The 17,502-nt window shown below is 32.7% G+C and overlaps 5 protein-coding genes across 6 annotated transcripts; 2 read left to right on the top strand and 3 right to left on the bottom strand.

Annotated features, from left to right (window-relative positions):
• The first annotated feature begins 6,975 nt into the window (after positions 1 to 6,975).
• On the top strand, positions 6,976 to 9,208 carry LOC116350605 (zinc finger protein OZF-like). Its single transcript, XM_031782451.1, has 5 exons — positions 6,976 to 8,149; positions 8,226 to 8,453; positions 8,522 to 8,623; positions 8,693 to 8,916; positions 9,182 to 9,208. The coding sequence occupies exons 1-5, from the start codon at positions 7,156 to 7,158 to the stop codon at positions 9,191 to 9,193; spliced, it is 1,560 nt and encodes a 519-aa protein (XP_031638311.1). The 5' UTR covers positions 6,976 to 7,155; the 3' UTR covers positions 9,194 to 9,208.
• A 491-nt stretch (positions 9,209 to 9,699) lies between these two features.
• Positions 9,700 to 12,353, bottom strand: LOC116350604 (importin subunit alpha-like). Of its 2 annotated transcripts, XM_031782449.1 has the most exons (8): positions 11,831 to 12,352; positions 11,501 to 11,741; positions 11,308 to 11,443; positions 11,032 to 11,207; positions 10,827 to 10,952; positions 10,325 to 10,747; positions 10,147 to 10,257; positions 9,700 to 10,087 (listed from the first exon to the last, which is right to left on the bottom strand). In XM_031782449.1, the coding sequence occupies exons 1-8, from the start codon at positions 12,106 to 12,108 to the stop codon at positions 9,959 to 9,961; spliced, it is 1,620 nt and encodes a 539-aa protein (XP_031638309.1). In that variant the 5' UTR covers positions 12,109 to 12,352; the 3' UTR covers positions 9,700 to 9,958. The 2 variants fall into 2 exon arrangements, with proteins under 2 accessions (XP_031638309.1, XP_031638310.1); XM_031782450.1 differs by lacking the exon at positions 10,827 to 10,952 and having other exon boundaries at positions 11,831 to 12,353.
• Positions 12,354 to 13,284: 931 nt separating this feature from the next.
• Positions 13,285 to 14,261, bottom strand: LOC116350662 (peptidyl-prolyl cis-trans isomerase-like 3). Its single transcript, XM_031782532.1, has 4 exons — positions 14,143 to 14,261; positions 13,890 to 14,070; positions 13,647 to 13,817; positions 13,285 to 13,556 (listed from the first exon to the last, which is right to left on the bottom strand). The coding sequence occupies exons 1-4, from the start codon at positions 14,143 to 14,145 to the stop codon at positions 13,426 to 13,428; spliced, it is 486 nt and encodes a 161-aa protein (XP_031638392.1). The 5' UTR covers positions 14,146 to 14,261; the 3' UTR covers positions 13,285 to 13,425.
• On the top strand, positions 14,205 to 16,323 carry LOC116350659 (CDK5RAP3-like protein). The gene is made up of 6 exons (XM_031782527.1): positions 14,205 to 14,379; positions 14,443 to 14,617; positions 14,695 to 15,566; positions 15,644 to 15,843; positions 15,920 to 16,091; positions 16,195 to 16,323. The coding sequence occupies exons 1-6, from the start codon at positions 14,374 to 14,376 to the stop codon at positions 16,264 to 16,266; spliced, it is 1,497 nt and encodes a 498-aa protein (XP_031638387.1). The 5' UTR covers positions 14,205 to 14,373; the 3' UTR covers positions 16,267 to 16,323.
• On the bottom strand, positions 16,156 to 17,268 carry LOC116350661 (tRNA N(3)-methylcytidine methyltransferase METTL6). The gene has a single exon (XM_031782531.1). It carries the CDS (start codon positions 17,221 to 17,223, stop codon positions 16,402 to 16,404), a length of 822 nt encoding a protein of 273 aa, XP_031638391.1. The 5' UTR covers positions 17,224 to 17,268; the 3' UTR covers positions 16,156 to 16,401.
• Between the last annotated feature and the right edge of the window lie 234 nt (positions 17,269 to 17,502).

The following is a 17,502-nucleotide window of genomic DNA, read 5'->3' as shown; positions in this document are numbered from 1 at the left end:
AAAAACCGGTATTGGTTTCTCATCTATTTACATTATTTTTGAATAATATATCGGCGATAAAATGTAACTTAAGACGCAATTCCGTTTTTATTTACTATTCAATGACAATAAGTAATGTGAAATAGCTTATCCATTTTTTTTTAAATCGAAACAGCTAATGAAATCTAGTGTTTTGTTAGTACAATAGATGAAATGCTAAAACTATTGACAAGATAACTATCTTCAGAATTTAATAGATAAAAATCTGTTCTAAAATCAGCAAAACACTCTTCTTTTCGACGTAAACAAATAAAAAACGGAAAACAACATCGGCGACTAAGAAATTTGATTATAAAAAAATTAATAATAATCGAATAATTCTATTTTTAATATTATTGATAATGAATTTATAATTTTAAGATTTAATTTATCAATTTTATTTCAAAATACACCAACATTTATTAAATAAAATATAAAAAAGCACCAACACAAAATGAATGTGTTTCATTTCAATTATTCATAGCTTATGATTTCTCCTTTTTCAGCGAATGAGGATAACCAGTTTTATTTGAGGTAAGATTGACTGGATGTGCAAATCAGTCAATATAAAAATGAAAAATTGAGAAAAAGGAATAAACAAGTATTTTACTTGAAATAATTGAATTTCCTATGCGAGTTTATCATTTTGGATCAGGGAAACATCTCTACAAACTACATATATGATTTCCTTCTTTCGTTTCCCGAGCTCATATATCATCTTCTCGAACTCGTTCAGTTTTTTGCAATTTAAGTTCACGGTTGGTACGGCAATGAACGGCATTGTTTCCATTTAAAAGTGCATTGCTTTACGTAACTCATGAAATAAACCGCAAAGTGTCTCATATGGCTTCTGGCGAAATGAGGGCGACGTATAATTAAATTGTGTCCCGTCAAAACAACAAAAAAAAAGAGTTTTAACTGGCTTCATTTTCACGAGAAAATCGTCCAAAAAACTTAATTATCTTTCCAAATGGAATTCATTTGAAGAACGTTTAAAGTTGATTGCCATCTACAAATTATACAGTATTCTCGCATTTCATTAAATATTATAAAATAATCAATACTGTCACCACAATACTGTGCTGTACATATAATAGCTATATGACATAGAACATACGTGGCGCCAGTTGATTGTTTTGTTATAACTATACATTACGCGCAATTCTTGTCAGCAAATTAATGTGGTAGAACGATTGTTTATCACACGAGATGTATGCATCTGTGACCTTTGATGCACTGCCTATATTTAGAGTTGTTTATTGTGTTTCTGTTGTACGTCAAGTGAATAGAGGAGCATATTCAATTAAAGTGGCAAGTCCCCAGATTTTTTATCTCTTAACGAATTTGCAACGTACTTTTTAACTGTGTGACGCACTTCTTATCATGTCCCCAGTTGGGTGATACACTCAACTTCATGATCCAGTTTATAGTTAATGTCACCTTCATAACAAACAAATCAAAACAATTCACTTTATGCATTTGTTTGTTTGGAATGTAAGAAATTCAATAGAAATTATGCTATTTCATGCCCCAATAAAATTTAATCCAACCAGATCAAATTAAAGGAAAAAACGAAAAATATTTAGCAACTATAGTTATAACTCTATAAATTTTTCTTTGTGCTGTGCCATTTTTGGTTTCTATTATCGTTGTTGCTATTATTAGTATTGGAAATAAACATCACATGTATTGATCTGATGTGAAATGTGAAAATAAACAATTGATGTATTCATGTTTAGTCAGAAAGGAACGTTCTACTTTATTTGCTTGATAATTTGCATCTATAATGGGTGAAGAATCAATAATATGCATTATCCATAAAAGGAGCTCACATTCTAGCTGCAAAGAATTACAACAATGTGTATGTGTCTATGATGGTGTGAGTTTTACAATGAGCGCATAGCGTTCGTTCACATTTGCAATGATTTTGTGAATGAAAAAAACTTGGTCAAGGATGAAGTGGCACTTGCAACAACATCTTAAGGTTTGGAACTAATGGAATTCTGACGTTTTACGTAATAAGGATTCATTCTTGGTTCAATAAATTCACTTCACATGTTCAATTATAGTAATGACAACGTGAATGAAAGCCTTCTTTCGAGAAAATGTTCAACCCAAAATCGGATGTCATTGGCTATTAAAGGGACCGGAATTTAACTAGGGCGGTTCAAAGAAACGAAAACAACTGTATCTATGTGGTGGTTTTCCTGTGTGAATATTCCATGAACAGCGCGCACGCTGTTGCCATAAATATGACCTAGCACAATTTTTTTTTATTGATCCGACTACTGAACTGACATGATGTATGCCTTACAAGTCGATGTGAAGTAAATATGTGAGAACGGGTTTTTTGTACTTGTCGGTTTCATGCCGGTTTCAATTAACAGTTCAATCAATTCATCGAATGAAGTGTACAACAACAAAAATTTAATTTGTATTGTAGTATGACAATAAGTCGTAGTTTAAGCAAATCAAATTCAATCGAAAAGTATATATGACAACGGAAAATTCCACTATCCGACATTGAACGGTGCTGTTCTTTATATCATTCTCATAACAAGTAGCTGCATGAACGCTTCTATACGATTTCCCCAATTAACTTGCATTACAACAATAAAAATGCGCTGTTTGTTGATGAGAAATGTATGATGCATACAAGTAAAAAAAAAACAATTTACATAGTTAGTCCAAACCACATAATATTAATCTACATTTCTCAAAAGGCAGAAACCAACAACAATCGCAACATATTTTAAGGTTTGATATTTCAAACCATACATATTTTTATTGTCGTTTCACATGCATATTTTTGCAGTGTCAACGCTCTTGATGGAAATGGTGCTCTAATAAACATATAATATTGCATCAGCCCATTTAAACACCATGATATAACATAACGGATTCATTGTTTCACAATCAAGTGAATAATCTATGATTTTGCAAAAGGCATTGTTCTATAATAATTTAGTGATAAAACTATTGAGCCAATCGAATAACAATGCCAAATTAGACGACTTGAAGTAGCCTCGATAAGTGACAAGAATAAATTTGTATTGTACAGTGTTTGAAAACAAAAACTGCCAAATCAATTGATTAAATAGAGAAAACAATGAATTTCGTCCGTTGAATTATAGATTACGAGTGCAAAGCAAAACTATCATTTGATGCACTACACGATGACAATGTACTTGATTTGTAAACGATTGGATGTTACAAAAAACGTCGGAAATAATAGTTTTTTGTTCCGATTATTTATCAAAGATAAGGTACAAGTGGCTTATTATGAAGAGGCGTCGTGTTATAAAATGTAAACAGCAAAAAAAATAACAACAATATCACCGCTGGGAATGTCCCCTTCAGAGAAACTGTGAGAAAGCCACGATTTTATTGCGTTCTACGAAAATGAATGAATCAAGGTCATTTTGCACATTTTGTTTTTGGCGAATGATACAAAATGTGCGTGTTGGATTTCGTTCGCCTATTTTTTGTCTGTTGACTATTTTACAAATATTTGAGCATGTAATGCATATATTATAATACATATATTGTATAACATATCGACGAAGAAAAACGTTCACAATATTCGAACCGTATTTACACATTTTAAGGATACATGCATATTCTATATCATTCGCAAAGCTGCAATATATAAATGCGTCGCAGTTTCTGTGAGTTTTTCAATTTGTTTTCACCAAAAGATTGCAATCACTTGAAATTCTTACAGAAATCAAGAGAATTTTTTGATATACTTGATTGCCAGCACAACGTTATTTTTAACAGTCGAATGATAATTGGCAGTTTTTCCAAATATTTGATGCGCTTTTCAAGCTCAAAATAGAAATGGTTAGGAATGTAAATATTAATAATAAATAGGCTGTGGAAATGTGATCAATTCTTTGAAATTCTGCATCAGCTTGAAAGAAATTCAAATCAAGCATCTACAGAAAAATCATTTCAAATATTTGATGGAAAACCAATTAATTTACGAACTATTTTTTTCTCTTTTGAGTGATGAATATTTCCTTTAAAAGGCTTACACTTCCCTGTGCCCATGTATACTTCTTATTAATGAGCGAAATACGGACACTATTGACGTGTATACTGTATATGGAAAGTTTTCCTAAACAAAAAAGGAGAATATTCCATTTTCACAGTCTCACTAAACATAGAGTACGACATTCCATAATTCTATACAGAGAAACGTTAATATAGACATTTAATTTATGAATCACATCTGCTGTGCAGCGTTAGCTAAGTCAACGAATCTAGATGCCATTGGTGTTGTCGTTTAAGTGCGTCTAAAAATAAACGTAAAACGTTTTTATTCATACAGCGTACGTTGTCTCTGTACTGACCATGGGAAATGCCGATAAATGTCTGTTTTTATTCAAAGATTTTTAATATAGAATTGCAAAGTGATGCGCCCTAGCAAAATTGTGCAGGCTTGTCGTTCTATTGTTGATATCATTTTCCAGTCTAAATAAAGCTTTTCATCATTGGAAGGCTGTGCATTATTTTGTTTTTGTACAACAAAAAACTTGGATATTTATAGCATCACAAAGCGACACGAGTTCATGCATGCGCCAAAGCTTGTACATCTCGCCACCGTATCTTTTAAAAGAATTTGTTTGTCAACAGAATTTAAAATAATCAGCATCCCACTTTACTGTATTTTATTTGTTTCTTTTTTTGTTCATGAAATAAATATATATCTTTCTATGGTATGTATAAATAAGTGCTTTTGACACATCAATCGTATGAAAGATTTATTCGGGAGATTTTCAATTATTTCGCTCTATGGGGGTGTTTTTCATGAACATTTTCTTTAATACACTACCGACGCAGCCGTCGGTTTCCGTTTTGATATTTAAGGATATGCACAAACAAAGTTGTTCTAATGAATTTATTACAAATTATTTTTTAAATTTATTTATTAATATTTAACGAGAATGGAACAAGAAGTTTCCATTTGAAACTAGTCCACTTTGCGAATAACTAGAATGTGTTCAAAACAATTGAATTAAGATTGAGTATACCGTGTGTCATCAATAAAACCGGAAATTTTTGCTGACGCTGTTTTCGAACGATTGTTATAAACAGAAATAAAGATTCATTCTGAACATTTGCTTATTTTAGTTATATTAGCTGTATGCATATTCTTGATTAAATTTCGTGCTTCAAAAAAATAATAATAAACAAAAACTATATCAACACATACACGTACATAAAATATACTAAAAATAATCTAATTGACAAATTTTATCTGAATTGGTTTCACTCAAACCGAACAGCTATCAACTTTATTACGTTGAGTTGTGGCTTAAAGTTTTTTCTTCCATTGTTTCATCACATACAAATGCTTTTGTTTTTCATGAGTAATTCGTTGATGTTGGTGATTTTGTGATGTGCACAGTTGCATTCACATAGTTGACGATTCTATTGTACTGTTATCGAATTGCGTCGTTGCAGACGATTTATTTTTGTTGATTTTATTGCCAATTTTAATTTAGCCGCCGACTTTAGGCTACTATCGTATGATCGGTTGGAATTCTAAAAGTAGAAGAACGTAATTGATGCAGATTTTGAGAGGCTTGGTCGCTCAATCAAAATATAACGTCATATATTAATATATAGAGGAAATGAACAAGAAGAGTACACAAACTCATCAATCTTATTTAGAAAAGACACAATTTGGCCACATTCAACGTTCCATTTATGCATTTCCATATAATGATTTGCATTTTGCATACTGAATTAATTTCATCCGATTCGTCTTTATTTTTCAATTAAGGAAATACTTTCAAACCGGTTTTTATCCAGTTTACTTGTTATTTTGTCTATTAATGTTGATAAATTTATTTGAATATGCCACCGATTCTGACGGGTTATTAAGGAATTCCCGCTCATTTACAATTCAATTGTATCTCGTGCGCCTCAACAAACTCGTGATTTTTTTCCTTTACTTGAATAAAACTTCACGTCAACATACAGAATCCAAACAAAACCTGCTTTTCTCTAGGATCGATTCCTTTTTTGTTTGTGAATGATGATGATATTCTACATCAACCAATTATATTGAGTTTGCAAATAAACGATAGTATTGGGGGGAAGAGCTAAAAAATTCAGACACCAAAATTTGTTGAGAAATGAGGCGACTCTGAGGTGGCCACACAAATAATAACATAAATTTTATGAAACATATGACGAAAATAACAAAATAAAATACAAAGAGTGAGAAAAGAAGCCAAATGAGAATGAGTTTCAGTTCAATTAAAAAAAATTGAAATGTTGCCAAAATATACGGTTGGCCCAAGTACGATCCTAGAGAATCTCGAAAAAACCAATGAAACGTTTGTTATTATTGTATTGATAGGTTGATGTGACGTCCATAAAATGTTTTTTTTTTCTTTTCCTAAAGTAACATTGTAAATGACATATCCTTTCTCATGTGCAAACAATTGCATTCCACAAAAATCTCGATTCTGAATTAAAAAAAAAAAATCGAATTTTTCTGCTGGTCAAAAAGTTATGATTCGTCACATTCAGTCACTTTTTTCAAATTACCGACTTTGCCTGGCGCCAATCGAAATCGCATGTAATATCACCGTTTTTTTTTAAACAAGTTTAATCTTTCGATAAATGTGATTTTTTTACTTTATTGATATCACGTGTCGTATGCATGTAAAATTGCTATTTTTACGCATTGCAACCAATAAATCGAATTTAAATACGCTCACATTGGTGATTATTCACATTTAATTTATAAAGACATTTTCAATTGAGCATTGAATTTTTGGCAACCAAAACATGCTTCGAACTACGTATGTACATATACACAAATATGACCGGTGGATTCATAGCGCCGTTAATTGAATAGATTATATTGTGAAAACATTCACCATTAAATGTGCTTGAGTTTCACATTTCGAAGTCATTTCGGCATCATAACGTAAAATTATATTCAAAAACGTATTTTGAGATTTAAAACAAAGACCCAATGTGGAAAGTCTACAACATTTGTTAGGTGAATGTCATTAAGATGACAGCTGTCATGCTTAATCGTTCTATACGCTCTGTTTGTTTATATCCTGGAATTTCTTTGCTAAAATTTACATAGTTTTCATTACATTTGTAAAAATGCAGTCGGTTATCGAGCCTGACATAGGCTTCAATGACATGTGTCGAATTTGTGCAAAAGTTGGAAAGAATCTGGTTAGTTTATTTCATACAAAACGTAAAGAAAAAACGATGGCAGACATGATGATTTGTTTACAAATGAATGTCCAACAAAATGATGGAAAACCGCAAAATATTTGTATGGGTTGTGTTCCAAAGCTATTGAACACATTCGAATTTCTCAACACCATGAAAAATAGTGACCAGTACTTTCAGGAAATGATTTTATTGGCGAATGGTGTCCCGAACAAATCATCAATTCAAAGTGGCGAAGCGCTAGTAACAACAGTGTTCGATGGAAATGTAGAAGATCCATTGGCATCAGTTGTCGTTAAGAGTGAACACATGGACGTGACGGAAATTAAAGTCAAAATAGAAGAACCAATTCACAACGAAACGATCGTTTTTGATGAAAATAAAGTAATCCCCGTGTATGGTGTTACAGAAGAACAGCCTCTCATTAACATTCCACCGATTGCAGTTCAATTGAAAACAAAACGTTCCAAAAAGTCAACAACACCGTCTGGTAACAAAGTAAAATACTTCGAATGTTTTATTTGTCGCCGGGAGACTACTACGTTCAATAGATTAAAAACACATATGAAAATACATGATGATACGGTGAAGCCGTTTAAATGTTATGTTTGTTCCGAAAAATTCCGAATGAAATACGAATTGAATAGGCATTTATGTCGCGGTGAAAGCATTAATTGTGAATATTGTGGAGATGTCTTCAATTCGACATTGGGAATCATCGAACATTTAGAAATCCACAAAGATACTTATCTTTACTACAAATGCCTAAAATGTCCAAAGAAATTTCATATGAAAGAGCTGAATACTTGGCACGATACAGAGCATGAGCGATTCCAGTTTGCTTGTGAAATTTGTGGAAAAAGATTTGCAACCAAAAGACTTATCCTAAATCATCAAAAACGACATCTGCAAGAAAGACGTAAGTATTGTGAACTTCAACATGCACATCTATTGTTTATTACATTTTCATTGTGATTTTGTATTTTTTCCAATAGCTCATCTATGTGCACAGTGCGGCAAAGGCTTCAAAGATAAACAGACATTAAAAAGACATCTTATTGTGCATAGCGGTGAAAAGCCGTTTGTGTGTCCCGAATGTCCGAGTAAATTTCCAAGACGAGGAGCACTTACAATACACATGGCCGTTCACCGCGTTGAAAAACATGTGTGTCATTTATGTGGAAATATATATAAATCATCTGTGTCGCTAAATGCACATCAAAGTAGGCTGTGGTTCTTGCTTATATATTGAAAATGCATTCATTTGACTTTTTTTTTCTTCTAAAATCAGTGAGACATGGCGAACGGGATAAGGCTTGCGAAATATGCCCATTAAAGTTTCACACTGTGCACCGGCTGATGATACATATGCGAAAACATACAGGCGAAAAACGTTAGTCGAAATTATAGCTATATTTTAAAGAAAAATCTAATTGGTTTTATTTTTGTTCTCTTTGAAAAGCATTCAAATGTACATTTTGTGAAGTTGCATACGCTCAAAAGAATGACCTCGTAAAGCACCTGAGAACTCATATCGGAGAGAATACATACATTTGCAGTAATTGTGACATGTCATATAGATATCATGCCGACTGGCGAAAGCATACACTAATATGCAATCTCGCCGAGAAGCCACCAGTTGATGAAACAACTTCAATCCCATCCACTTCAACATCTGATAAAAATGTATGAATTACATAATGTTATTAATTATCAATTTGTTCTGATTACTTAACCGAATATGAATAAATCAAACTATTGAATTGAATAAAAATCGTTCATAACGTATACTTTTAGAAGAAATAAATGTCAGTTTTCGCTTTTCGCTCTAGATTCACTTACCGCATGGTTCAAATTCATTCGAAAAACAATGTGGTGATAATGAATAATTGTGTGAATGTACTGAAAATGAAGAAAATTGTTTATTTTTTTTTATTTTTCTACTTTTCAGTTTCACCAATAGTTTAATCGTGTTATGACTACAAATACTTCACATAAAATGTTTTTTTGGAAAGAATAAAACAAAACAACGACGAAATTGTACACGGGATTTCAGTAGCTTTACATATTTGTAAAAATATGAAGAAAAAAAACATAAAAATGTGTGGTCATGCCGGGAAAATTGAGTAATCAAAACAAAATGAACAACCAAAACGACTTATTAGTTAATTAGTCCAATTTTGTGATTTAATATTATCAAAGATACCGTTCGTATATTTTAGAAAAAAAGTATTCATAAATCATGTTCGTTAATTTTCATAAATGTTGATATATCAATCAATGAATCTATAGATTCAGTTAAAAGGTCAAAAGTTCAAATTAAAATATAAACGCTCAAACCGAACAAAACCTATCAAATGTTGAAACCTTTTTTTTTCAATTACGTTTTCCACGTTCATTTTATTTTTTCGTCGCAAGCAAAGTCATCTCAACAAACAAAAACACATTAAAAAAAAGCATAATGCAATGTTAATCAAATAAACAATGTGTAGTAGTTATATCGTGGTATAAATAGAATAAATGAAAGTGTCTTGTTTCTTCTATAAGAATGCTCCCCAATGCATTGAACACTTTTGATCCAGATAAAAAAAAATGTAAATCTAAACATATATGTATGTTTGACATTTGGAAAAGAAAACAATTTTGAATAAAATTAATAGAAATGACTTTGATCAATACGAAAATGAATCCATTCTATTCTAATGAATTAATGATTTCGTGCTTGTGACTACTGCCCTATATTTCTTTTTCTCGGTTTAACATGACCGGTAATAAATAATATTGCGTTTTCTAATGCAGCCAATCGATTTTGGATTTCTATAATTGCAAGTTCCCAATCTTCACCTGATTCTTCATTCTAAAATAGAAAAAATAACGCTAAATATGTATGAAAATGTAATTAAAATAAGTAAAAACCTCAATGGGGAAGTATTCATCTAATATTTGTTTAGCTTGGTCCTTGATCCTGTCGCATCCATTTTCTTGTAAGCTCCTTAATATTTCGATTCCTTCCGCATTTACGAATATCTGAAAAAGACAGGATAAAAATGTCCATGTAGAAAATTCACATTGAATATCATTAGAGATCATTTACATCGGTGTAGAGGTACCACGATTCTTGAGAACAGTTGTCTATTAACTTCGACCACATTTGATTCAAACCAGGTAAAATCGTTAATAAGATGGGAGAATGATCATTGGCTGTCTTCATGAGTTCACAGAGTGGTGGAAGTATGTTAACTTCTTTTATCAGATGAATAATTTGTTTTTGACTTCCGTGAAGAAAGAAATTGGTTACAACCGATGCAGCCTTTTCGTGCAATATCTTTATATCGCTACACAATAGGTCGCGAATGTTATTGAATATGCCTTCTTGAATGACATGCTCAATTTGCGATTGTTTACCAGCGCATACATTTTCAATCGCCTCCAATGTGGCCACCACGACATTTTGGCTTGAATTTTTTAGTAATTGTGGCATATACTTTATTACACCAGCATTTATAATCACATCGATCTGTGTGGATGTGTGAAACGAACATGTGTGCAGATATTATTATCAAATTAAAAATTGATTGTTAAATGGAGAGAATTACCTGTGCTTCAGTTCCTCTGGCGATATTTGCGATGGATTGAATTGCTGGTTCGGTTATTGAAGAGTCGAGGACGTTCAATAGTTGAACCAAGGTTGGTACACATCCAGCATCAACGATCGCATCGATCTGTGTGGAAGAGTCAAAAGAACGTGTATGCAGATATTTTTAATAAATTGAACATTGATTGTTAAATGAAGTAAACTACCTGTGCTTCAGTTCCTTTCGCGATATTTGCGATTGATTGAATTGCTGGCCCGGCAACTGAACAGTCGGAATCGTCCAATAGTTGAACCAAGATTGATACACATCCAGCATCAATGACCGCCTGAATACAGTTGCTATCATGAGCTGTCACAATTTGTATGGCCAACACAGTATCAGCTGTTTTCATATAAACAAATTATATATACATGTATGATCAATATTACCTACCGTGTTACCGTATTAATTTCCAATTAAAACATAATATTTGAATACTTACATAAAATTTCTGCCTCGTCGTAATTCAGAAAATGTTCTAGCTCCATTATCATCATCTTCATTTTGTCAATTGGTGCTGGATTTTTGTAATGCAGCAAACTTGATATTAAATTAATAATTTTACGCAAAAATGACGTCTGCAAATGATATTGAAATTTAAAAAAAACATTTGAAATGTGCTGAGGCCATTTTACCGGTTGCTGGTATTGCAAAATTTCTGATATAACTTCAGCGATATTGTGCTTAAAGATTTCATCTCGCATGTATAATCCATTGCCGCCAATTATTTTCAATACCACCGCTGACTGTTCAGAGACGTTGACCGATGTTGATTTTAGTAATTCAACAAATTTCGGAATGCCTCTGGAAATCTTATCTGATGCGGCCCGTGCTATGATAGTCAGTATACTTGCTGCTTCGTATTGTAGTGTTGAACTAAATATTTTTATTTAAATGAAAATGTGTTTTTTTTCTTACGAAATTGATACAAAATGCAATTGGATTCTGTTTGAAAAGTTAACTACCTGTCTGAGTCTAAAAACCCTAAGCAAATTGGTATAACGCCGCGATCCGTTATGTCATATATTGCTGACTTGTCTGTTGCATCCAGTATTATGCGTGTGGCGCGTGTGGCTTGATAAACCAATTCGGCATCATTCCCGCGCATATCTGCAATGATTTTTTCAAACGATGGATACAATCCATCGGTGTCGAGATATACATCAATATACCGTATCTCACTCATGTTGCGTCTTTTGCTTGAAGAGCGTGCCATTTTTGGAGTTTTTCTTACAATTTCCATTGACCTAACCTATTACAATTGTGCCAAAAATGCTCACACTTTTTCAATATCTTTTTTTTTCTTTATTAAAACGATACGAGTGAATGTTTGTAAAAGAACTGATTACTTTAAGATTTGAATAAAACAACCCACGACATAAATAAAACGAATAATAAATTTAAATAAGAATTGTATTTATATTGAATAACGTTGACATTATACCAATGAAAGCGTGTCCCTAACTAAGAAATATTCATACAAAGTGTATTTGAATAAGATGTGCACTCTCACACATCTCAATTCAAAATGTCTATAGGTGTCAATGTCATAAGAACAATTTGTATGTTGCAACATTTCTCTTTATAATTTTGTGTTCAAACACGGTGAATCGAATTCGATATTAGTTTGGCGTGAAGTTTTCTCAAAATGAGCGTTAAATTACAATGAGTTCTGCATAGCCTGTTGTTCAATCATATCAACTATAATTTACGGAATTTCTTTGAAATAAAAGAAACGTCAGCAGAAAACGTTTTCCTTTGCATCCAAATACTTATCAACAATCAAAATGATCGACCGAATCGAATAAGTTGATCGAATACCTTTATGAATTCTGCAATCTTATCAAAACTAGTAAGAAATCATTCAAAGAAATGTTATCATCAGTTCCTTGTTTCAAGAAAAGTAAGCTACATTGAAATTGATAAAATCAAAAGGAATCAAGTCGGTATTTACATCGACAATTTCTTTACTGAATTATTTGGATAGTTCACATGTTGGAAACTATACTTTGTTCAAGTGTGATCAATGTGTTCAAACATTTATATGACAAATCTCAAGACGATAAAGTATTTATATGACAAACATGAAAAGAAGAGATTCACCACAAGAGTATCGCTCAGAAAAAACGTAAGTAACGAACATAAATTTCAATTGAACACTAAAAAAACAATGAAGTGTCCAGTTTGTACAATGAAGTATAAATGTAATCTTTGCAACGCCGAATTAAAATCGAAAGATGCGATAAAGCGCCATACTTTAGTTGATTTTTTATAAGTTTTTGAAGTAAAATCCAATGGAAATGTCTATTTTCTTTGAAAAACATTGGAACGAGCATACGCTCAAAAGGGAGAGACTTGGAACTCACTCATTTGAACATACAAAGTGGCCAAACATTAAATAAAATCTAATTCAAACGCATAATTGGTACAAATTCGCCTTTATTAAATCTTTATCATTATTCTGAAGTATTCAACAAAGTGATCAATGAAAAACTCTTATTTATCTTATGTCACTGTTCATTATTTGCATTTAAATCATGAAATAGTTTAATTAAAAAATTCAACCAGCCAATGGATTTGCATGTATGGTCACACTATTTATTCGTTTTTCAACGAGCGGCTTATATGTTTTGGGATTTACGGTCAGTTTTTCAAGTTCATCAAGTGCATCAAAACCATCGATGATTCGGCCTGAAATACAAACAAAAAATATATGATTTGTTGTTGAAAATCATTATTTGCTCTTTTTCTACAAAATATTGCAGTTTATGTTGCTCGTACCAAAGATTGTGTATTTCAAATCCAATTGTGGTTGTGCGGCGTACGTGAAAAAGAATTGACTTTGATTTGTATCGGGACCGGAGTTCGCCATCGATAGCATCCCACGTTCACTATGTTTGAGATTGTCTTTAAATTCATCAGGAAATTTCGTATTCCAAATTGAAGTGCCACCTATTGTTACATTAAAAATTGAGAGTTTTCAGATTATTGAGATAGAATGCATTTACCGAGTTTTCTACCCACCTTTTCCAGTTCCAGTCGGATCGCCGGTCTGAACAATAAATCCTTTTATGTTGCGATGAAATAGAGATCCATTATAATAGTCGCTGGCGCACAATGCCAAAAAGTTTTCACAAGCTTTCGGGCAATCTTCACAAAATAGTTCAATTTTTATATCGCCAACATCTGTGTGCAGTGTAACCGACTGCAAAATCACAAAATATATTTTGAAATTAATATGAAAATAATAAAACAATCATTTTTTCTATTTACTCACCATTTTTTTGTGTATGTATCAAAATCGTTTGTCAACATAATGTTTACGATTTCAGATTGAGGTTATGTACACAGTAAACTGTGTTTGACATTCTCCAAATGAGCTGAATTTAACATTTGACATTTTACGTCAATCGAACTATTTGGCAATTGACGTGGATTGTTGGACATTCACTTTGTTCTGCTTTCAAAATTACAATAACATAGACGAATACAGAAGGGAGAAGAAAAAATGAATGTGAGTTTTATTTTGTTGAATTCTTGTTGGACCTTTTGTTAAAACAGCTTTTATTATTTTTAGGAGCAAAATATTCCAATTGACATTCACATCGGAAAGTTGCTTGAATGGTTGGTGAGTCGCCACATCGTTAGCAAGACATGGCACACACGAATTCCAGAGATCCGGAATAAAATCGCTCATGCCATCAATGATATGCCAAGTCATGAGCAACTCGTTAAACTCTTATCTGGAACTCGTAAGTAGTATACGGTCATTGTTCACATTAAAATTTGAGAGTTAAACTAATTGGCCAAATTCTGGTTTGCATTCCAGATATTCATTATTTCCATTGTGTACAAATTATTGAAATTCTAAAAACCACCGAAGCGGATACAAAAAGCGTATTTGGCCGTTACGGTAGTCAACGTATGAAAGATTGGCTTGAAATATCGCGGCTATATGAGCGCGATAGTGTATATTTGGGCGAAGCCGCACAAACTCTCGTCCGAAATGTACAATACGAATTGCCAAGTATTAAAAAACAAATTGCAAAATTCGATCAATTGATCGATGAGGCTCAAAAGAAAATCCAAGATCAAACGGCAACTGAAGCCGTTCTGAATGCTCAACGAACGGCTTTGTGCCAGAAATTGGGCATTAAAGGCGAACATTTACGCGAAGAGTTTTTAGATAAACTAAAAGATTTGCCCGGATTACTCGATGAAATCACGGTATTGGCGAAAAAAGTAAAAGAAGCTACACAAATATACGAGAAAGCATCGAAAAATACCGAGTGTTTGCCCATTTTACGTCACATTATTGAGAAAGGCAATACAACCGTCTATGAATACATTCATCATGAAGCTCCGTTATCGATTGAAGAGCCACCCGTTGACATAAAATTGACGATTGATGATAATGGAGTCATCGGTACTGCGAACGAAATCGATTTTGGAGAGGGTGAAATTGACTTTGGAAACGATATCGATTTTGGTAACGTTGAAAATGAGGTGACTCTGGAAACAGGCGATATTGATTGGGGAGTCGATGAACCAAACGCTGATGCAATTGATTTTGATATTTCATTGAAAGACAGTGGCATTACAATTGAAAGTAGCGGCATGGAAGGCGGTGTGGCAAGAAACAATGAAGCATTAACTGTTCTTGAAATTTATCGTGAACACTTTTTGGATGAGTTATTTGAGGTAATGGACTTTTTAAAAAAAATATTTCACAAGATTCATGAAATAACAAACCTTTTTTTTAACTCATCTATTTGCAGTTGGAATCATTTTTGAAAATGCGTCAATTCGAATTAAACAGTTTAGAAAATTCCAATACGGCAACTTTTTTGTTTCTGGAGGGCATGGATGACCATTCGGCAAAAAGCATTTCACCAATATTGACTGATGTACAAGCTGTTTTGGAAAAGGCTACTGATGAATTACTACAACATCTGCACCAGCTCAAACATTCTGAAAAGTAATTTTATTCGTACCATGCCTTCTACTCATTCCTCTCCATTTTATATTTGTTATTTCGTTTTGATGTTATTTAGATATGGCGATATATTGGCTGGAAAGTTGCAGCAAAAGGTGGTTTCCGTGCAGAAAATTGAACAGACGAGAAAATTACTAAAGGATAAAATTGAGCAGTTCAAAAATGAAAAGGCTGGCATACAACCATTAGTTGGCAAAGTAACTGAACAGACCAAACAACTTCAGAGCAAAGTAAACAATCTTTTTCTTTTGAATGTGAAAAATCTCATTACACTACAATAAGACAAACATATGGTTAATGTGCATAATCTTAATATTTCATCTTTATTCTTAGATTGAAGCAGACATTTCAAAACGGTACAAAAATCGACCGGTTAATCTTATGGGCGGAATAAATGCATTTTAACTTGTCTGTTGAACTCTGAATAAATACCATCAACGGTTTTTTGTATTCGATACATAGTCTCCTTGTCTTTTATATACAAAATTTGTTAATATCGGTGCTTAAAATAAAATGTTATGCTGAATTATTCAGCAAAATCTATGCAATTGGTTTTTTGAATTTGCTTTGAACGAATACTCTTTCTTTATCGATATTTTCTTTGATATTTATCGTTTTTCTATGTATATATTCATTTACACTGACTTCGAATCCAATATTACGAACGAATTGTTCCAGTTCTTCGGTTGAAAAGTAATAGCTTCGTGTTCCATCTTGTCGTACATAAAATTTATCGCTGATTTTATTTCCAGGCTTGAATCGAATTTGTGCCATGTCATGAAGACCATAATCTCGAAACAGTAGAGTTCCACCTGGTTTCAATAGCCGATACATCGATCTAAGAGCCACATCGAATTTATCAGGATGAATCGCTGATAGCACAAATATCATAGAAATGAGATCCACCGAATTTTCCTCAATCGTTTCGAAAATAGTTTCAGATGTAATGTCACATTGGAATGCCTTAATCACTTGTTCGTCGTACAGTGAATTTTGTTTGACAAATTCAATGGCGCGCGGACTAAAATCGCACGCATAAATGAAATAGTTTTCATTGAATTTATCTTCAATTAGCGGCCAACAAAAATTGCCTACACCACATCCAACTTCGAGCAAAATCTTCTTTGAATCTCCGCTCTTTTCATCAATCAACTCTTGAAACTCACGCGTTGTCCAATGCCTGTCGCGAAAGAATCTGGTGTCGTTGCGCTTATAAAAAAGGTCCCAATTTCGAAGTGCATCCTTTTCCAGTTGATTCGCTTTGAATTCGTTGACAAGTCTTGAATTTTGCCTTTCCAGCATTTCAGATTCTTCGGCTGAAAGGACTTTTGGTCCTTTCATTGATTCCCAGCTATCGGACATTATTTATATGCTTTAGAAGTTTCACGTTTGAAAACAAACTTCAGTGTTACTGTCTAAAGTAAACATAACCTCAAACTTTGTCAGAAGTGACACATACTGGGTTCGATTTGTTTTTGTTGTCAAAGTTTTTCTCATTCTTCTTTTTATGATAGTCAACTGTCAGGCGTTTTTCATTTTCCATTCATTTATTTTACCGAACATGCATTTGAAGTATCGATTGCATTTAAAATAGAATTTAATTGCCTCTGAAATGTTTACAATTATTCAAAACGACGAATT

Source organism: Contarinia nasturtii, unplaced genomic scaffold, assembly GCF_009176525.2.
Source record: "Contarinia nasturtii isolate CC-2019 unplaced genomic scaffold, AAFC_CNas_1.1 Cnas_scaffold_4311, whole genome shotgun sequence".
NCBI classification, from domain to species: Eukaryota; Metazoa; Arthropoda; class Insecta; order Diptera; family Cecidomyiidae; genus Contarinia; species Contarinia nasturtii.
Note: the sequence above shows the minus strand (reverse complement) of the source record. Positions and strands in the feature narration are given on the sequence as shown.

Coding starts and splice junctions, on each gene's coding strand:
- LOC116350604 (XM_031782449.1), bottom strand. CDS start 12,108: ATGGAAATTGTAAGAAAAACTCCAAAAATGGCACGCTCTTCAAGCAAA. Junction 11,742..11,830: donor GGGTTTTTAGACTCAGACAG/GTAGTTAACTTT, acceptor AAAAATATTTAG/TTCAACACTACAATACGAAG. Junction 10,258..10,324: donor CGTGGTACCTCTACACCGAT/GTAAATGATCTC, acceptor TGTCTTTTTCAG/ATATTCGTAAATGCGGAAGG.
- LOC116350659 (XM_031782527.1), top strand. Junction 14,618..14,694: donor TAAACTCTTATCTGGAACTC/GTAAGTAGTATA, acceptor TTTGCATTCCAG/ATATTCATTATTTCCATTGT. Junction 16,092..16,194: donor CCAAACAACTTCAGAGCAAA/GTAAACAATCTT, acceptor CTTTATTCTTAG/ATTGAAGCAGACATTTCAAA.
- LOC116350662 (XM_031782532.1), bottom strand. Junction 13,818..13,889: donor TCCGACTGGAACTGGAAAAG/GTGGGTAGAAAA, acceptor ATGTAACAATAG/GTGGCACTTCAATTTGGAAT. Junction 13,557..13,646: donor TTTGAAATACACAATCTTTG/GTACGAGCAACA, acceptor TTTGTATTTCAG/GCCGAATCATCGATGGTTTT.
- LOC116350605 (XM_031782451.1), top strand. CDS start 7,156: ATGCAGTCGGTTATCGAGCCTGACATAGGCTTCAATGACATGTGTCGA. Junction 8,454..8,521: donor GTCGCTAAATGCACATCAAA/GTAGGCTGTGGT, acceptor TTCTAAAATCAG/TGAGACATGGCGAACGGGAT. Junction 8,624..8,692: donor AAAACATACAGGCGAAAAAC/GTTAGTCGAAAT, acceptor CTCTTTGAAAAG/CATTCAAATGTACATTTTGT.
- LOC116350661 (XM_031782531.1), bottom strand. CDS start 17,223: ATGTCCGATAGCTGGGAATCAATGAAAGGACCAAAAGTCCTTTCAGCC.